This window comes from Physeter macrocephalus, chromosome 11 (assembly GCF_002837175.3).
Source record: "Physeter macrocephalus isolate SW-GA chromosome 11, ASM283717v5, whole genome shotgun sequence".
In the NCBI taxonomy this organism is placed as follows: domain Eukaryota; kingdom Metazoa; phylum Chordata; class Mammalia; order Artiodactyla; family Physeteridae; genus Physeter; species Physeter macrocephalus.
The window spans coordinates 70,761,501-70,780,612 of NC_041224.1; the positions used below are offsets into that span (position 1 = coordinate 70,761,501).

The 19,112-nt window shown below is 38.0% G+C and overlaps 1 protein-coding gene across 1 annotated transcript; it reads left to right on the plus strand.

The window, feature by feature from the left end:
• Window positions 1-16,616: 16,616 nt before the first annotated feature.
• MKRN3 (makorin ring finger protein 3) lies at window positions 16,617-18,675 on the plus strand. Its single transcript, XM_007120755.3, has one exon. The coding sequence runs from the start codon at window positions 16,715-16,717 to the stop codon at window positions 18,215-18,217; it is 1,503 nt and encodes a 500-aa protein (XP_007120817.1). The 5' UTR covers window positions 16,617-16,714; the 3' UTR covers window positions 18,218-18,675.
• The last annotated feature ends 437 nt before the right edge of the window (window positions 18,676-19,112 follow it).

The following is a 19,112-nucleotide window of genomic DNA, read 5'->3' on the forward strand; positions in this document are numbered from 1 at the left end:
ATAAAGGAGGCAAGAATATACAATGGAGAAAAGACAGCCTCTTCAACAACTGGTGCTAGGAAGACTCTACAGATACATGTAAAAGAATGAAATTAGAACACTTGTTAACACCATAAACAAAAATAAACTCAAAATGGATTAAAGACCTAAACGTAAAGCCAGACACTATAAAACTCTTAGAGGAAAACATATGCAAAATCACTCTGACATAAATCACAGCAAGATCCTTTTTGACCCACCTCTTAGAGAAATGGGAATAAAAACAAAAATAAACAAATGGGACCTAATGAAACTTAAAACCTTTTGCACAGCAAATGAAACCACAAACAAGATGAAAAGACAACCCTCAGAATGAGATAAAATATTTGGAATTGAAGCAACTGACAAAGGATTAATATCCAAAATATACAAGCAGCTCATGCAGCTCAATATCAAAAAAAAACAAACAACCCAGTCCAAAATTGGGTGGAAAATCTAAATAGACATTTCTCCAAAGAAGATATACAGACTGACAACAAACACATGAAAGGATGTTTAACATCACTAATCATTAGATAAATGCAAATCAAAACCACAATGAGGTATCACCTCACACCAGTCAGAATGGCCATCATGAAAAAATCTACAAACAAGAAATGCTGGAGAGGGTGTGGAGAAAAGGGAACTCTCTTGCACTGTTGGTGGGAATGTAACTTGATACAGCCACTATGGAGAAAAGTATGATGGTTCCTTAAAAAAGTAAAAATAGAACTACCATACAGCCCAGAAATCCCACTACTGAGCATATACCCTGTGAAAACCATAATTCAAAAAGACACATGTACCCCAATGTTCATTGCAGCACTATTTACAATAGCCAGGATATGGAAGCAACCAAAGTTTCCATTGAGATGAATGGATAAGGAAGATGTGGCACATATACAATGGAATATTACTGAGGCATAAAATGAAACGAAATTGAGTTATTTGTAGTGAGGTGGATGGACCTAGAGTCTGTCATACAGAGTGAAGTAAGTCAGAAAGAGAAAAACAAATACCATATGCTAGCACATATATATGGACTCTAGAAAAAACAAGTTTCTGAAGAACCTAGGGGCAGGACAGTAATAAACATGCAGATGTAGGAAGTGGTCTTGAGGACACGGGGAGGGAGAAGGGTAAGCTGGGATGAAGTGAGAGAGTGTAATTGACATACATGCACTAGCAAATGTAAAATAGATAGCTAGTGGGAAGCAGCTGCACAGCACAGGTAGATCAGCTCAGTGCTTTGTGAGCACCTAGAGGGGTGGGATAGCAAGTGTGGAATGGAGGCACAAGAGAGAGGGCATCTGGGGATATATTTATACATATAGCTGATTGACTTTGTGATACAGCAGAAACTAACACAACATTGTAAAACAATTATACTCCAATAAAGATATTTTTTTAAAATGGTGGCAAGGATCGAGAAGATGTAAGAAATGTTTAATAAAGAGGTATAAGAATTAAAGAAGAAACAAACGGAGATGAACAATACAATAACTGAAATGAAAAATACACTAGAAGTAATCAATATCAGAATAACTGAGGCAGAAGAACGGATAAGTGACCAGGAAGACAGAATGGTGGAAATCACTGCCACAGAACAGAGTAAAGAAAAAAAATGAAAAAAAAATGAAGACAGCCTAAGAGACCTCTGGTGCAACATTAAATGCACCAACACTCGCATTATAGGGGTCCCAGAAGGAGGAGAGAGAGAGAAAGGGACAGAGGAAATATTTGAAGAGATTATAGTCGAAAACTTTCCTAATATGGGAAACGAAATAGCCATCCACGTCCAGGAAGCACAGAGAGTCCCAGGCAGGATAAACCCAAGGAAGAACATGCCAATATACATAGTAACCAAATTGAAAAAAATTAAAGACAAAGAAAAATTATTAAAAGCAACAAGGGAAAAATGAGAAATACCATACAAGGGAACTCCCATAAAATGAACAGCTGATTTCTCAGCAGAAAATCTGCAAGACAGAAGCGAGTGGTACCATATATTTAAAGTGGTGAAAGGGAAGAATCTACAACCATGAATATTCTACCAGCAAGGATCTCATTCAGATGCAACAGAGAAGATGAAAGTTTTACAGACAAGCAAAAGCTAAGAGAATTCAGCACCACCAAACCAGCTCTACAACCATTGCTAAAGGAACTTCTTTAAGTGTGAAACATAAGAGAAGAAAAGGACCTACAAAATCACACCCAAAACAGTTAAGAAAATGGTAATAGTAACATACATATCGATAATTACATTAAATGGCAATGGATTATATGCTCCAACCAAAAGACACAGACTGGCTGAATGGATACAAAAACAAGATCTGTATATATGCTATCTACAAGAGACCCACTTCAGACCTAGAGACACATACAGACTGAAAGTGAGGGGATGGAAAAAGATATTCCATGCAAATGGAAATCAAAAGAAAGCTGGAGTAGCAATACTCATATCAGGTAAAATAGACTTTAAAATAAAGAATGTTACAAGAGACAAGGAAGGACACTACATAATGATCAAGGGATCAGTCCAAGAAGAAGATATAGCCACTATAGATATATATGCATCCAATGTAGGAGCATCTCAATACATAAGGCAAATACTAACAGCTATAAAAGGGGAAATTGACAGTAACACAACAATAATGGGGGACTTTAAAACCTCACTGACACCAATGGACAGATCATACAGGCAGAAAATTATTAAGAAAACACAAGCTTTCAATGATACAATAGACCAGATAGATTTAATTGATATTTATAGAACATTCCATCCAAAAACAGCAGATTACACTTTCTTCTCAAGTGCACATGGAACATTCTCCAGGATAGATCACATCTGGGTCACAAATCAAGCCTCAGTAAATTTAAGAAACTGAAATTGTATCAAGCATCTTTTCTGACCACAACACTATGAGATTGGAAATAAATTACAGGAAGAAAACATCAAACACATGGAGGCTAAATAACACGCTACTAAATAACCAATAGATCCGTGAAGAAATCAACGAGGAAATCAAAAAATACCTAGAGACAAATGACTATGAAAGCACAACGATCCAAAACCCATGGGATGCAGCAAAAGCAGTTCTAAGAGGGAAGTTTACAGAAATAAAATCCTACCTCAAGAAACAAGAAAAATTTCAAATAAACAATCTAACCTTACACCAAAAGGAACCAGAGAAAGAAGAACCAAAAAAACAAAAACAAAAACCCAAAGTTAGGAAAAAAAATTATAAATATCAGAGCAGAAATAAAATAGATATTAAGAAAACAATAGCAAAGATCAATAAAAGTAAAAGCTAGTTCTTTGAGTAGATAAACAAAATTGATAAACCTTTAGCCAGCTTCATCCAGAAAAAGAGGGAGAGGAATCAAATCAATAAAATTAGAAGTGAAAAAGGAGAAATTATAATGGATACCACAGAAATACAAAGCATCATAAGAGACTACTACCAGCCACTATATGCTAATAAGATGAACAAACTGGAAGAAATGCACAAATTCTTAGAAAGGTATAACCTTCCAAGATGGAACCAGGAGGAAATAGAAAATATGAACAGACCAATCACAAGTACTGAAATTGAAATTGTGATTAAAAATTTCGAACAAACAAAAGTCCAGGACCAGATGGCTTCACAGGTGAATTCCATCAAACATTTAGAGAAGCACTAACAAGTTAACACCCATCCTTCTCAAACTCTTCCAAAAAAATGCAGAGGAAGGAACACTCCCAAACTCATTTTACAAAGCCACCATCACCCTGATACCAAAACGAGACAAAGATACTACAAACAAAGGAAATTACAGACCAATATCACTGATAAATATGGATGCAAAAAGCCTCAACAATATACTAGCAAACAAAATTCAACAGTACATTAAAAGGATCATACACCATCATCAAGTGGGATTTATCCCAGCTATGCAAGGCTTCTTCATTAAATGCAAATCAATCAATGTGATACACCATGTTAACAAATTGAAGAATAAAAACCATATGATATTCTCAGTAGATCCAGAAAAAGCTTTTGGCAAAATTCAAGACCAATTTATGATATAAACTCTCCAGATAGTGGGCATTGAGGGAACCTACCCCAACATAATAAAGGCCATGTATGACAAACACACATCAAACATCATTCTCAGTGGTCAGAACTGAAAGCAGTTCCTCTAACTAAGATCAGGAAGAAGACAAGGATGTCTTTTCTTGCCACTATTTTTCAACATAGTTTTGGAAGTCCTAGCCACGGCAGTTAGAGAAGAGAAACAAATAAAAGGAATACAAATTAGAAAAGAAGAAGTAAAACTGTCACTGTTTGCAGATGACATGATACTACACATAGAGAATCCTAAAGATGCCACCAGAAAACTACTAGAGCTAATCAATGAATTTGGTAAAGTAGCAGGATACAAAATAAATGCACAGAAATCTCTTGCATTCCTATACGCTAACAACAAAAAATCTGAAAGAAAAATTAAGGAAACACTCTGATTTACTGTTGCAACAAAAAGAATAAAATACCTAGGAATAAACCTACCTAAGGAGGCAAAAGACCTGTATATAGAAAATTATAAGACACTGACGAAAGAAATCAAAGATGACACAAACAGATGGAGAGATATACCTTGTTCTTGGACTGGAAGAGTCAATATTATGAAAATGATGATACTACCCAAAGCAATCTACAGATTCATTGCAATCCCTATCAAATTACCAATGGCATTTTTCACAGAATTAGAACAAAAAATTTTTACAATTTGTATGGAAATAGAAAATACCCCGAATACCCAAAGCAATCTTGAGAAAGAAAAATTGAGCTGGAGGAATCAGGCTACCTGACTTCACACTATACTACAAAGCTACAGTAATCAAGACAATATGGTACTGGCAAAAACCCCAGAAATATAGATCAGTGGAACAGGATAGAAAGCCCAGAGATAAACCCACATACGTATGTTCAACTAATCTATGACAAAGGAGACAAGGATATACAATGGAGAAAAGACAGCCTCTTCAATAAGTGGTGCTGGTAAAACTGGACAGCTACATTTAAAGGAATGAAATTAGAGCACTCCCTAACACCCTACACAAAAATAGACTCAAAATGGATTAAAGACCTAAATGCAAGACCGGACAGTATAAAAGTCTTAGAAGAAAACGTAGGCAAAACACTCTTTGACATAAATCACAGCAAAATCCTTTTTGACTCACCTCCTAGAGTCATGGAAATCAAAACAAAAATAAACAAATGGGACTTAATGAAACTTAAAAGCTTTCTCACAGCAAAGGAAGGAAACTATAAACAAGACGAAAAGACAACACTCAGAATGGGAGAAAATATTTGGAAACAAAGTAACTGACAAAGGATTAATCTCCAAATTATATAAACAGTTCATACAGCTCAATATCAAAACCAAAAACAGCCCAATCCAAAAATGGGTGGAAAGCCTAACTAGACATTTCTCCAAAGAAGTCATACAGATGGCCAAGAGGCAGATGAAAAGATGCTCAACATCACTAATTATTAGCAAAATGCTAATCAAAACTACCATGACTTATCACCTCACACCAGTTAGAATGGGCATCATCAGAAAATCTACAAACAATAAATTCTGGAGAGGGTGTGGAGAAAAGGGAACCAGCTTGCACTGTTGGTGGGAATGTAAATTGTACAGCCACTATGGAGAACAGTATGGGTCCTGAAAAAACTAAAAATAGAACTACCATATATCCCAGCAATCCCACTACTGGGCATATACCCAGAGAAAACCATAATTCAAAAAGACACATGCAGAGAGGAAGAAAGAATAAATTTTTTCTTTAGAAAAAAAAAAGACACATGCACACCAATGTTCTTTGCAGCACTATTTACAATAGCCAGGTCATGGAAGCAACCTAAATGCCCATCGACAGACAAATGGATAAAGAAGATGTGGTACATATATACAATGGAATATTACTCAGCCATAAAAAGGAACGAAATTGGGTCATTTGTAGAGACATGGATGGACCTAGAGACTGTCACACAGATTGAAGTAAGTCAGAAAGAGAAAAACAAATATCGTATATTAACGCATATATGTGGAGTCTAGAAAAATGGTACAGATGAACCAGTTTGCAAGGCAGAAAGAGAGACACAGATGTAGAGAACAAACGTATGGACACCAAGGGGGGAAAGTGGTGGGGGTGTGTGTGATGAATGGGGAGATTGGAATAGACATATATACACTAATATGTATAAAGTGGATAACTAATAAGATCCTGCTGTGTAGCAAAGGGAGCTCCACTTCTCTGTACAGTAGAAACTAACACATCATTGTAAAGCAACTATACCCCAATAAAAAATTTAAAAAAACTTTATTAAAGTCATTACAGAAGATCTGCCTTATCTCTATGTTTCTGATGACCTGAGTGCTGGCTCATATTTGATGCTAAATTAAACCTTTGGTAATTCTGAGGGAAATGGATAAAGGACAATGAATCTGGAACAAATTTTTATTTGTATCTTCCAGGCACCAAAGGAAAATACCAACCTTTAGTCACAGTAATTTTGAGGGCTGGGATTTTTTTCTTCCAAGAAAATAAACCAGCAAAATCAGCAAGAATAATCAGTCCAATGATTATAAATTCTCAGAGGATTCTATCATTGTTTTCAATGAGCAGGTAAAGAAACAGATTTCCTCATTTGAGACCTTTGCAGGAAGGCAGATTTTCCCACACATAATCCCTCAATGAGAGTACCCTTGAGTGTCTCATATATAAGAAAGTGCTTCTTTACAGCCCAAACCTGCTTAGATGTAAAGCTGATACTCCAATTCCCAGTGGTTATTCTTCTCACAAAGGGTGATTTAGCATGTCTCTCTGTTCTCTGATTGACTTTTTTTTTCTTTTTGTTTCCTTTTTTGGTACGCGGGCCTCTCACTCCTGTGGCCTCTCCCATTGCGGAGCACAGGCTCCGTACACACAGGCTCCGTGGCCATGGCTCACGGGCCCAGCCGCTCCACGGCATGTGGGATCTTCCCGGACCGGGGCACGAACCCGTGTCCCCTGCATCGGCAGGCGGACTCCCAACCACTGTGCCACCAGGGAAGCCCTCTGATTGACTGTTGATTGATGCTGTCCTTGCATCAATGTTAAAAATAAATGTTTATTGAACTCTATGTATAGACTACACCAGGTAAACTGGAATGAAACACAGATACCAACAATACTATAGTTTATTATCTATTTAGTGTTATGCATTACTCATGTCTAAAGAAATACTATAAAGTCATATATCAAAAGATGCATATTGAAAATAAATGTATCTAACAGCTTATGCAAACACCGCAGGAAAAAACAACAACAATCTCCCTGGGAACAAGTCCAGAACCCTATGGCTTGACTGGGGATTTCTACAAAACATACAAAAAAAGCTTATATCTATCCTTCTCAAACTACTCCAAAATACTGAAGAGAAGGGAGTATTCCCAAAGTCACTCTATGAAGCCACCATCACCCTGATAACAAAACCAGACAAAGATACTACCAAAAATAAGAAAATTACAGGATAATATCTTTAATGAGTATAGATGCAATGTAACTATATTTGAAGATAGGATCTGTAAGGAGGTAATTAAGGTTTAATGAAGTCATAGGGCGGGTCCTGATCCAATAGGATTAATGTCCTTTAAGAGAAGACACCAGACAGCTCACTGTCTCTCTCTTTGCCATGTGAAGACAGCACCAAAACAGCTGTCTGCAAGCCAGGATGAGGGTTTCACCAGAAACCAAAGAAATCAGCATCTTGATCTTGGACTTCCCAGCTTCCAGAACTGTGAGACAATGTCTGCTGTTTAAGCAAAATCTGCAGTATTTTACTACAGCAGCCCAAGCAGAATAATACAGTAGAAAAATCATAGCTCATCTCTACCTAGTATGTGAGGATATACTAATAATACTACAGTAGTTCAACCCTGCATATGAGAATCTCATGTTCATGTTCAAAACCAGAAATCAAGATTCTTGTTGTTATTTCTTGGGATAATGTTAGTTTTCTCCTAAAATCTTTATTGTTTTATATTTCAGTTTCATATCTATATTTCTCTTGAGATAACGTTGTATGCATATTATGAGATAGGGATCAAGTTTCTTTTTTTAAAAGTTATTTATTCAATTGACTCAATATCATTTATGGAAAAAACTGTCTTCAATACCCTGAAATTCCACACTTGTTAAGAATTAAACGTCCTTGTGTGGGGGTCTATTTCTGAACTCTCTGTTTTATTCAGTTTTCTCTCTATGATTGTACCAGTATCCACTGTTTTAATTACAGTTAGCCTTGAAATGCATTTTGATGTTTGGTAAAAGTAATTCTTTTTTTTCTCCTTCAAGGTTGCCTAATTATATTTGGTTATTAGCATTTGCATATGCATTTACTCTGACCCTTTCAAGTTATACACACAGACTCATTTTGATTGAGCTTCTAATTAATCCATAGATCAAATTTCCATATATTAACCTCCTTAAAATACTACAGCTTCTACTCCTTTATCACAGAATAATTCTCAATTTATTTAGGACTTCCTAAATTTCTCTCAATGATAGTTTATAGATTTCTATGTACATATCTTTAGATTTATTCCTAAAATATTAAAAATGTCCCCATGCATCTTTAGTTCTGTGAGTTCTTAAATTTCATTTCTAACTGTTCATTATAGAAATGTAAATAGACAATTGGTTTTTATATACTGATTTCTTCTCAATGGCTTTGCTAAATTAATTACTTCAGATAGTTCAATTGTAGAGTCTTCTGGATTTTCAACTGTCCTGTTAATAACTCATTTCCAATTATAATACATTGTATTTCTTTACTTGCCTTATTACAGTAGCTAAGACCTTAAGTAAAAATTTAAATATAAATGTTGGATGATGGCATTGTGGCCTCATTCTTGGTGTCAGAGGGAAATCTTTGTACATTTCAACATTTATATAAATCAATATGACTTTTATCTAGAGTTCTTAAAGAGGATCTCTTTAATCAGTTAGGGAAATTCTTTCCTATTCCTAGTGTCCCAAGAGCTTTATCATAAATGCATATTGTTTAAACATAAAAATCTGGGTTTTTGAGAGTTTATTATTTTATTTTTCTCCTTTAATATTTTAATGTTGTTATTTACACTGATTGATTTTGTTTTCATCATTCCTAGAAACATCTTTATTTCAAGTGCTCTTAAACACTTCTTTGCATGCATTACAGATGGATATAACTTCCACTCACTGGTATGGCTCTGTTCTCAACGCAGCTCACAAGTGGCATCGTAGAAATGTCTTAACTACAAGTATTCTCAAACACTTCTCTGAATGAATTTCAGAATGGTTGTAACTTCCATTCACTGATATAACACTGTTCTCAATGCAGCTTGCAAGCAGCATCTTAGAAACATCTTTATTACAAGTGTTCTTAAAAACTTCTCTAGGGCTTCCCTGGTGGCGCAGTGGTTGAGAGTCCGCCTGCCGATGCAGGGGATACGGGTTCGTGCCCTGGTCCGGGAAGATCCCACATGCCGCGGAGCGGCTGGGCCCGTGAGCCATGGCCGCTGAGCCTGCGCGTCCAGAGCCTGTGCTCCGCGACCGGAGAGGCCACAACAGCGAGAGGCCCGCATACCGCCAAAAAAAAAAATTAAAAAAAAAAAAAAAAAAAAAACAAAAAAACTTCTCTATATGCTTAACAGAATGGGTATAAATTTATTTCACTCAGAAAACACTTTTAAATGCAGCTTGCAATTAGTTTTCTGAGAAACACCCGTGTGTGTGTGTGTGTTGTGTGTGTGCGTATAAATCAGCTCTTTCGTTTTATTTATTTTTTATTGATATATGCACGACTTAAACCATTATATTAGTTACAGGTGTACAATCAAATGATTTGATATTTGTATATGTTGTGAAATGATCACCACTATGAGTCTAGTTACAACATCCATCACCACACAGTTACAATGTTTTTTCTTGTGATAAGAACTTTTAAGATCTCTCTAAGTGACTTTCAATACACAATACAGTATTATTAGCTATAGTCACCACGCTGTACATTACATCCCCAGGACTTATTTATTTTAGAACTGGAAGTTTGTACCTTTTGGCCACTTTCACCCATTTCACCCAGCCCCACCCCTGCCTCTGGCAACCACTAATCTGTTTTCTACATGCATAAGTTTGTTATTTTTCAATTGATTTTCAAATATTGACATTACCTTACATCATGAGAACTAACCCTTTTTTGTTTTGTTATGTATTACCCTTTTATAGATCATTGGACTTCATTTTTCAATTTTCCTGAAATTTGCATCAACATTTATGAGCACCATGTGTCTGTAACGATCCTTCTTACATACTTAATAGAATTTATTGTGAATCTATCTGGGCCTGGAGTTTTCTTTTTAAGAAGGTTTTTAATTATAATTAATTTCTTTTAAAAGCTAGAAGGCTATTTATATTTCCCATTTACTTCCATTTTATTTATGATAATTTGTATTTTCTAGGAAGTTAAACATTTCAACTACATTTTTATATTGAAGGGCCTAATGCTGTTCATGGTACATTCTTATGATATCCTTAAAATGTATATGAACAATGGGGATATCACTGTTTTTCATTCTTGATATTGGTTAGTTGAGAAATCTCCATTTTATTTTTTCAGTGAAACATACTAGAGGTTTATCTGAATTATTAATCCTATTAAAGAACGAGCCTCTGGCTATTCTACTTGTTATATGTTTGCTTTCTTTTATTAATTTCTGTTCTTGTTTTTGTTATTTCCTTCCACATATATTCTTTTGGTTAAATTTGTTGTCGATTTTGTAATGTAATGTACATTTGTAATTACCCGAATTTAGTGATTGTATCAGAAATATGACTTTCTCACTTTCTAATATATTCATTTCAAGCTATAACATTTTCTGCAAGCATTGTTTTCCACCCAGCACACAAATTTTATATAAGCAATCTCATTATTAATCAAATCATATTTTCTGATTGCTTTTGTGATTTTTTTCGTTGACCTGTGGGTGATTTAGAAATATACTTATTAATATCCCGACCTATAAATTATTTTTCTAATTTTTTTTTATTGATTTCTGGCTGAATTTCAGTCTGTGGTCGGAGAATATACTCTGAATTATTTCAATCCTTTGAAATTATTAGACATCTTTTAGGCCCAATATGTACATTGTAATAAGTGTCTGGTGTGAAATTTTCACGGAATAGATTTGGTGAATGTAGTGTTTTTATACACATCAATTAGATCAGGAGTATTAATAGCGTATCACAATCTATCACCTTGCTGGGTTTTTTTCCCCCTTTGCTTATTCAATCAATTACATCCACGCCCTCTAGCGACCAGAAATATTAATGCACCTTATAACTTTCCTTGTGGGAAACCAACATTTGTCCAGTCAGTCAGGCGTGATTGCTCACAATTCTCTTTAATAATTGCCTAAACGTTTTGGAGGAGGAAAGAAACAGGGCAAAAAGAACATGGAAAGCTATATGAGTCTTTTTATGTCTTAAAATATAAAAATCACTCCTTCTTCAAGGAACGAAGATTCAGATTAATTCTGTCCTTTTTTCCCTGTGGCCACAGCATTCAGTTCTGAGTGTACACCTGGCATAGAATCTATGTCCTCTTCTAAAGGGGAAGAGGCAGTAGGACTCCAACGTCATCACGTGACATTCTCCTCCCATCTCTGTTCATCTTTCTTTTCCTGCTACCTGGAAGCAAAGTTTCTTCCTTCCTTATGAATATATTTAAGGCTATACATTGTGCCTCTATGCATGGCTGTAGGTGCATCCTAAGTGTTTTCATAAGTCATATTTTCGTTGTCAGTTGAAATATTTTTCACTTTCTTTGTGATTTCTTCTATAACTCATAGGTGATTTAGGTTATTTAATGCCCCTTGAACTCTCACCATATTAGCTATTTTCTAAGTCTTTCAAGCATTTACTTTTCATATTTATCCAGTTTCTATCATGGTTCTGCATGGAGCTATCAGCCTTATAAAAACTATTTAATCTGGGTTATGGCTAGAAATTAAAATTTAAGTATGTTTTAGGTCTGTAAAATAAATGAATATGAATAAATTCTGTTAACCACACTACAGTATACACATAGCTGAATTCTTGGCACTTACAGAAAAACTTTCAGAATATTTCTTGAAATTTTCTGTGTTTGATTACAATATAGATAGCTCAGTGTAATTTTCATAATCAGAGAAGTTTTTGTGATACTATATTTGAATGGCTTTAAGATAATTTATACCTTTTAATATCCATATTAAATTATGGAATTAGAAAGACATCTTTGAGTAACTTTCTTTTTATCAAGTTGTTCACTCATGGTGACTAGATTCTTCAAAACAGCCTATCCTCTCCTAGGATGAGCCTAAGGGACTCCTGTCCCATGCAGACACCCATGCGATTACAGGTGATGTGGGAACAAAAAGTGCTGCACAAAGGTACCTAAAACTGAACTTACCTTTGTGATAATATATTTAATTGTGCCTGGTTTTAAAGCCCAACTTGTTGTTTACAGCTTTCTTGAAGTATAATTGATATACAAAAAACTGCACATAATTAATGTATGGAATTTGGTGAGTTTGGACTTCTGAACTGGAGTTGGAGAAAACTGCCTCTGTAAATTTCAAAATAAAAATCAGTTTGTCCATCAGTATAAGAAAATAAGTACTTATTCCCTACCTCTTATGTGCCAGGAACTTGCAGGGATCCTATAGACATATTACTGCTGTATCCAGACAGCAGAAAATGGAGACTGACACGGTCACTCTAGTCACAGTGATTCTAAAATACAAAAGAATTTTATCTCAAAGATTGTCCTTGTAACAGGCACTGTTCCAATAATTTTATGATAATTATTTCATTTATTGCAACAAACCTGTGAGCTGATCGCTCTTATTATTGGTGGTGGCTCTTGTTGTTTGCCAGATGAGATAAAAAAGTGATTAATTTGCTCAAGATGAATTCCTCAGAGAGCAGTGCATCCCGGATTTGAACCCCTGATGCCTTATTCTAGACAATTGCTTTTAATTCCCCCACACACCCCACAGTAATGCCTAAATGTCAGACCTGAAGTAGGTGTGTGTGCTGGAGGAAACTGCTTGGAGACAAATGTGTATCCTTTAAATATGGACACATGAGCCACGTGGGGCTGGGCCCAGCAGGCCTGAGATGTTTAGAATAAAAGACTGTGGGGGTCTCCGGTTCTTTTCCACCCATGGCCATAGTCCACCTCAGAACTAGTCTCCTGCCTGTCAGGCTTTTGTTACACTGCCTGGACAGTGTCTCAGCTCTGTCTGCCACCTCCCCCTTGTCATCTGTTCCCTGGTGACCAGGTGCTCAGCCTGGCCTGCTCAGGTGGAACACTACTTCCCTTTGTTCCACTTGGACACCTCAGTGCTGACCATCCAGGAGATCTCCTGCTGCCCTGCACACCTCTGTGTACACAAATTGGTCTCAGCCGGGTCCCAGACCTGGAGGGCCTCAGTGGTTTTTTGGGAAAAGAGGGCTCAGCTGAGCCAAATAACTGGAGACAGGATCAGATGTGTATTCTCAGAGACTATGTGAAAACAACATCAGTGCTCACATTTAAAAAAAAATCAGGATAAGATTTTGAAGTATGATGGTCAGAGAAAATTCTTTGAGGATAGAGATTTGACTGGGATGGAAAATATTTGATTATTTCTCTCAAGACGCATTGCCTAATATTTCTAGTTATTCAATCGCAGATATTTAAAATCATGGGGTACAATTTTAGTTTCTAATAGTGAACATGGAATATGTCATTGTAAAACAAGATGTGGTTCACTGTGAGATGGCAGGACACAAACATGATTGGGAGCCACACAGGTGGGGATCTGAAAGCAAATACTGTCCCACGCCAGCTGCACAGCTGGGTAGGTTAGAAAATATTATTTTTCTCCATTTCTTCATGTTTGAGGAGAAGGATGGTCAGATACTATCTGGAATTTTGCTGTCCGACAGTAGCTACTACTCAGCCACATTTCAAGCGCTCAAGAGCCATGTGAGCTAATGACTACTGTGAGGACAACACGTAAAAAATCATCATGGAACATCCTACCTGGTGGTGCTGGTCTATAAAAAGTCAATCAAATTAATTTAGACATGGTGCTGAGAACATACTACCATTAAACAAATAATAGATTTATAGTCAGGATTTTTATGTTTGTGAATTTGTGGAGAGCCTGGTATATAAGCCCAATATCTGTTTCAAGCCTTTTTCTGTAAAAATTTGGGGGGCTGTCAAAGGAATATTCATTAACCAATGAATTTAGAGGAGAAAAAAGAATGCAAGTGAGCCAAACTTTGAAAGAGTTGGCATCCTAAATACAAAACTCAATATAGAGAAGGAAAATATAAAATCACCAAGATTTCCTAGATTCGCAGTGGAAAACAGCAACATTCTCACATGATTTATCAAATGAGGAAAAGTTTACCTTCTGAAAATACTGAGCCTTCTACTGCATGATCAGAATAAACCTCAATTTCTTTAGGTTTTCAGAAATAAAATGATTTTAATTTTTTATAACTTTAATTCCCAGGATAGTTAACTTTTAATGTTATAAATGTTATGAATTATAAATGTCTATGTATCATTGATTGTATACATGTATATATACATATAAATATAAATACAAATGATTTTGTGTATTGCACTACCATTCATTGTCCTTGCTAAATGTGTTTAAGTCTAATAGTTTATCAGTAAATTATTCTTACTTTTCTGCTGTCTTCCATTAATAATTCCTTTGCGATTCTAACATCTTTTATTTCTTTGTTTGCCTTATTGTACTGGCTAGGACTTGAAATAACACATATAGACCTTTTTGCCTTTCTATTTATTTCAGATGGAAAACCTTAAAAGCTTTCATTTATGGAATTATTTTTAATTACAGATTTAATTTATCTAATAGATCAATACTTATGTTCTTTATTTCTGATCCTGTCATTTTTATTAATAAATGTTTCTAGAAATATGACCATTTCACACAAATTTTCAAATTTAATTGCCTGACCTTGTATCTGATATCCTCACATGATTTTTAATATCTTTTATTAATGTAGTGATACCACTTTTTAAATTTCTGATCTTGGTTATTTGAGCCTTCTTCATTTTTTCTTGATAAATTTCACGAGACATTTATCAGGTTCAATAACCCTTTCAAAGGATTTTGATTAATTCCCCCTACTTCATGTTTGTTTTTCATTAATTTCTTATCTCTATTATTTACTTCAATGTAATTTCTCTGCTATATTCATACTTTTTTCCATTTTAAAATATAAATTTGGACCATAAAATTCCCTCTAAGAAACTTGTTTAAGCAAACAAAATCCAATAATGTATAAAATGATAATAAATCATACCAGAAAGCTTTATTCTTGGAAAAAAAACGGTTAAGTTAAACATTTGGAAAATCTGTCAGTGCAAATAACCGCAATAACACAATAAAGAGAAAATAACGTGATCAGCTCTTAAGAAATGCAGAAAACTACATGATAAAATTCAGTATACATCCATAAGTACTCTTTATATTTAGGAAAATATTTTTTTTTACTAATCTATTAAAATATATCTGCAAAATGACAGCTCAGGCGTGGAAATTAAAAAGCACCACTCATGGGCAGGAGGGTAGAGAATATACTATGAAAGGCTGGCCCAGCACAATACCGTACAAAACTGGGTGAAAGAGAGAATGGCAAACAAAGAGCCACTGTGAGTTAACCAGCAAGAGAAAATAAAAGCCAAAGGGGACATAAAGGGGACAGTGGCTTATTAGGCCAGCATCAGGACCAATGAAGTCTGCAGCTTCTGCACAGTGGGAGGGGAGCGCTGCTATCCATAATAACCTAATACAGCTGAAAGGCGATAAAGTGGCCTCCGATCGGAAGCCTGCTCATGCCTCACTGGCGAAAAGCCTTTCCAACCTAAGCCCGTAAGAATTTCCAGAAAACAAAGAGCAGAAGAAATCAGGTCTTGTCAACACAACTAAGTAAATAAGGCTTGCAGCAGTGACAGTCCAGAAACCCGGAAATAAAAATAATTTTAAAAATAAGACACACAGACATAAAACGGAGTGAACAGACAAAGCATTTATAAAATCCATGTGTGAGATGGTTCAGAAATAAGATGAACTTTACACGGGAGCAATAAAAAAACACGAGGATTATGTGAAAACGCAACGAAATCAATGCGTGTGAAAGAACACCGGAACAGATTGCATTAAAAACCTCAAAGGGCTGTGATTCCTTCGCTCAGAAGAGCCGCGGACGGCGAGGGGCCGAGCGCAGCAGAGCAGGGGAAGCGCCGGAGCTGAGGGCGGGCACCGCTGCCGGCGGCGAACACAGGAGGAAGCCGGTCACCATTCCCGCCGGACCAACCGTGCACCGACCCGGTGGAGGACTGACGTTGCTCCCACAGGAAGTGTCCGCCGCGCCTGCCCAGAGAAGGAAGTAGGAACACAGGCACAGGAAGCAGGGAGCGGGGGAGAGGGAAAAGAGATGCACATCTTCTAGGGAGGAGCCCACGAGCTGGCTCCCGGCCTCCGGGCCTCAAGCCCGAAAGGAAGAGATACCAGGGAAGTTCCGGCACCATTTCAGGGAGAAGAAGCTGCCATGGAAGAGCCTGCAGCTCCCTCAGAACCCTACGAGGCAGCTGGGGCCCCTGGGGGTGCCGAGGCAGCGGGGGAGGGCGCCCCCCGGCCCAGCGTCCCGGTGCGCCCAGCCTCTCGGTGGTCTTCGGCTCCAGGCCCGGCCCCCTTCCGCCCGTCACGTCTGAGGCCCGCCCAGGCCTCATGGGGAGGGGCTAGGCCCAGATGGCTGCAAGGACGGAGCTGCGGCAGCTGGACAAAGCAAGTCGTCTGCAGGTATTATCTGCATGGGCTGTGCAAGGAGGGGGAGAACTGCCGATACTCCCACGACCTCTCGGGCCGGCAGGTGGCCAGCGAAGGCCACGGTTTGTTGCCCCAGGCCTCTGCAGACAGCGGCCCCAGCACGGCTGCGCACATGGAGCCCCTGCCTCAGGAAGTGGCGGAAGCCCCCCCTGCTGCGTCCTCACGCTCCTTGCCTCTGATTGGCTCGGCTGCTGAAAGGGGTTTCTTTGAAGCTAAGACAGACAGTGCAGGCCTTGAAGCTGCCGGAGGAGCAGGTGCAGAAGGATGGGAGGGTGCCGTTGAGTTTGTTCCCGGGCAACCCTACCGGGGCCGCATGGCCCCTTCTGTCTCCGAGGCTCCTCTGCAGAGCTCGGTGACTGAGAGGGAGCAGATTGCCTTGGGCATGGGGAAGCAGCTTTGCCGCGATGCTATCATGGGGCAGTGCTTTCGTGGGCAGAATTGTATCTATCTCCACGGAGATATATGTGATATGTGTGGGCTGCAGGTCTTGCACCCTGTGGACGGTGCCCAGAGGGCAGACCATGTAAAAGCCTGCATTGAAGCACACGAGAAGAATATGGAGCTCTCGTTTGCTGTGCAGCGCAGTGCGGACAAAGTGTGTGGCATCTGCATGGAGGTTGTCTATGAGAAAGCCAACCTGAATGATTGCCGCTTTGGCATTCTCTCCAGCTGCAACCACACCTACTGTCTTAAGTGTATCCGCAGGTGGAGGAGTGCCAGACAGTTTGGGAGCAGGGTCGTCAAGTCCTGCCCGCAGTGCAGGGTCATCTCCACCTTTGTCATTCCCAGTGAATTCTGGGTGGAGGAGGAGGAAGAGAAGCAGAAACTTATTCAGCAGTACTTGGAGGCAATGAGCCACAAGACCTGCAGGTATTTTGCTCGAGGCAGGGTCTGCCCATTTGGAGAGAACTGTTTTTACAGACATGCGTTCCCTGAGGGCCAGGGAGAGGAGCCTCAGAGGCAGGGTGCTGAGGCGTCCAGTACTTGCCGTGGTCAACGTTTCGAGCCTCTGCAGGTGGGAGAGGGCAGCATGCCCTTTAAAAGCAGTAAAAAAGAGCTTGTCATGCTTTGGCTGGCCAATCTGTTGTGTAAGTGTTTTCTTTTACTGGGAGCTAGTGAGCTCCCCTTCACAGAGGCCCGATGGGACTTGCGTCATTGTGAGCTGGAAGAATATTTCAATTTGAATCTGTGGCGTTATGCTGTGGCATGTTGTCTGGTGTGCTGAAGCTCTGTCATTTGCTCTTGCCTGTGTTTTGTTTATAGACACATCTGTCACTTACAGGGGCTGCGGAAACCATTTGTATAGAGCATTCATCACTGTTTTCTTGCCCATTCCCATTTCTTGCTCCCCAGGATTATGGTGTTTCACTGTGTTAAAAAGTAACAAAACGTCCTTAAAGTTACTGTTTGGAGAAATTAATATGACTGTCAGTTTATGGTTTATTTTGTCATCTCTGTTTTCAACAGGATTGACTCAGTTCTAGTCTAGTGTTTACAGAATTTCCACACTCATTTTGAAGCCCCTCAAGAATAAATGTGACAGGGTGAAAGGAGAAGTCTTAACTGAACAAGGAGCTTTTTGCTACTTCAGTCTTAAGAAATGGACCCTCGTGGGGCTTTGTGGTGCAGCTTCAGCATCTCTGTTGTTTACACGTCTGTTCCTTCCCCTGTTCCCCTTCAAGTGCACTCTTTAACTTGTGGTTACCTTGTGGTTTTGTGTTTTACTTGACCAGGACCAGGTGCATATGTTTACATGTTTTTATCCTGTTTAGCTTGATGTGAAATTATTTATATTTGGAAGTATATATTTATGAATTCTATATATACATACATATGCATATTAATGTGTATGAAAGTTATGTATTTGAAAATATATTTAAAAGGTGTATACCATAATATAATGTTTATTTAATAAAATAAATACAGAGCTGGAAGCTGAAGGTCAAAGGCTGATAGGATTTGGTGTTGTGTGAGTGTGAGGTACATGAATAATCGTTCTGTCCCTTTCACAGCTTCAGTGATTAGCATCTAATGAAAACAGCTATTTGAGTGGCTCTATCCAAATGTGGTAGACATTTACAAAATAGGACATTGGTAATTCCTGTGATGGCATTAATAGC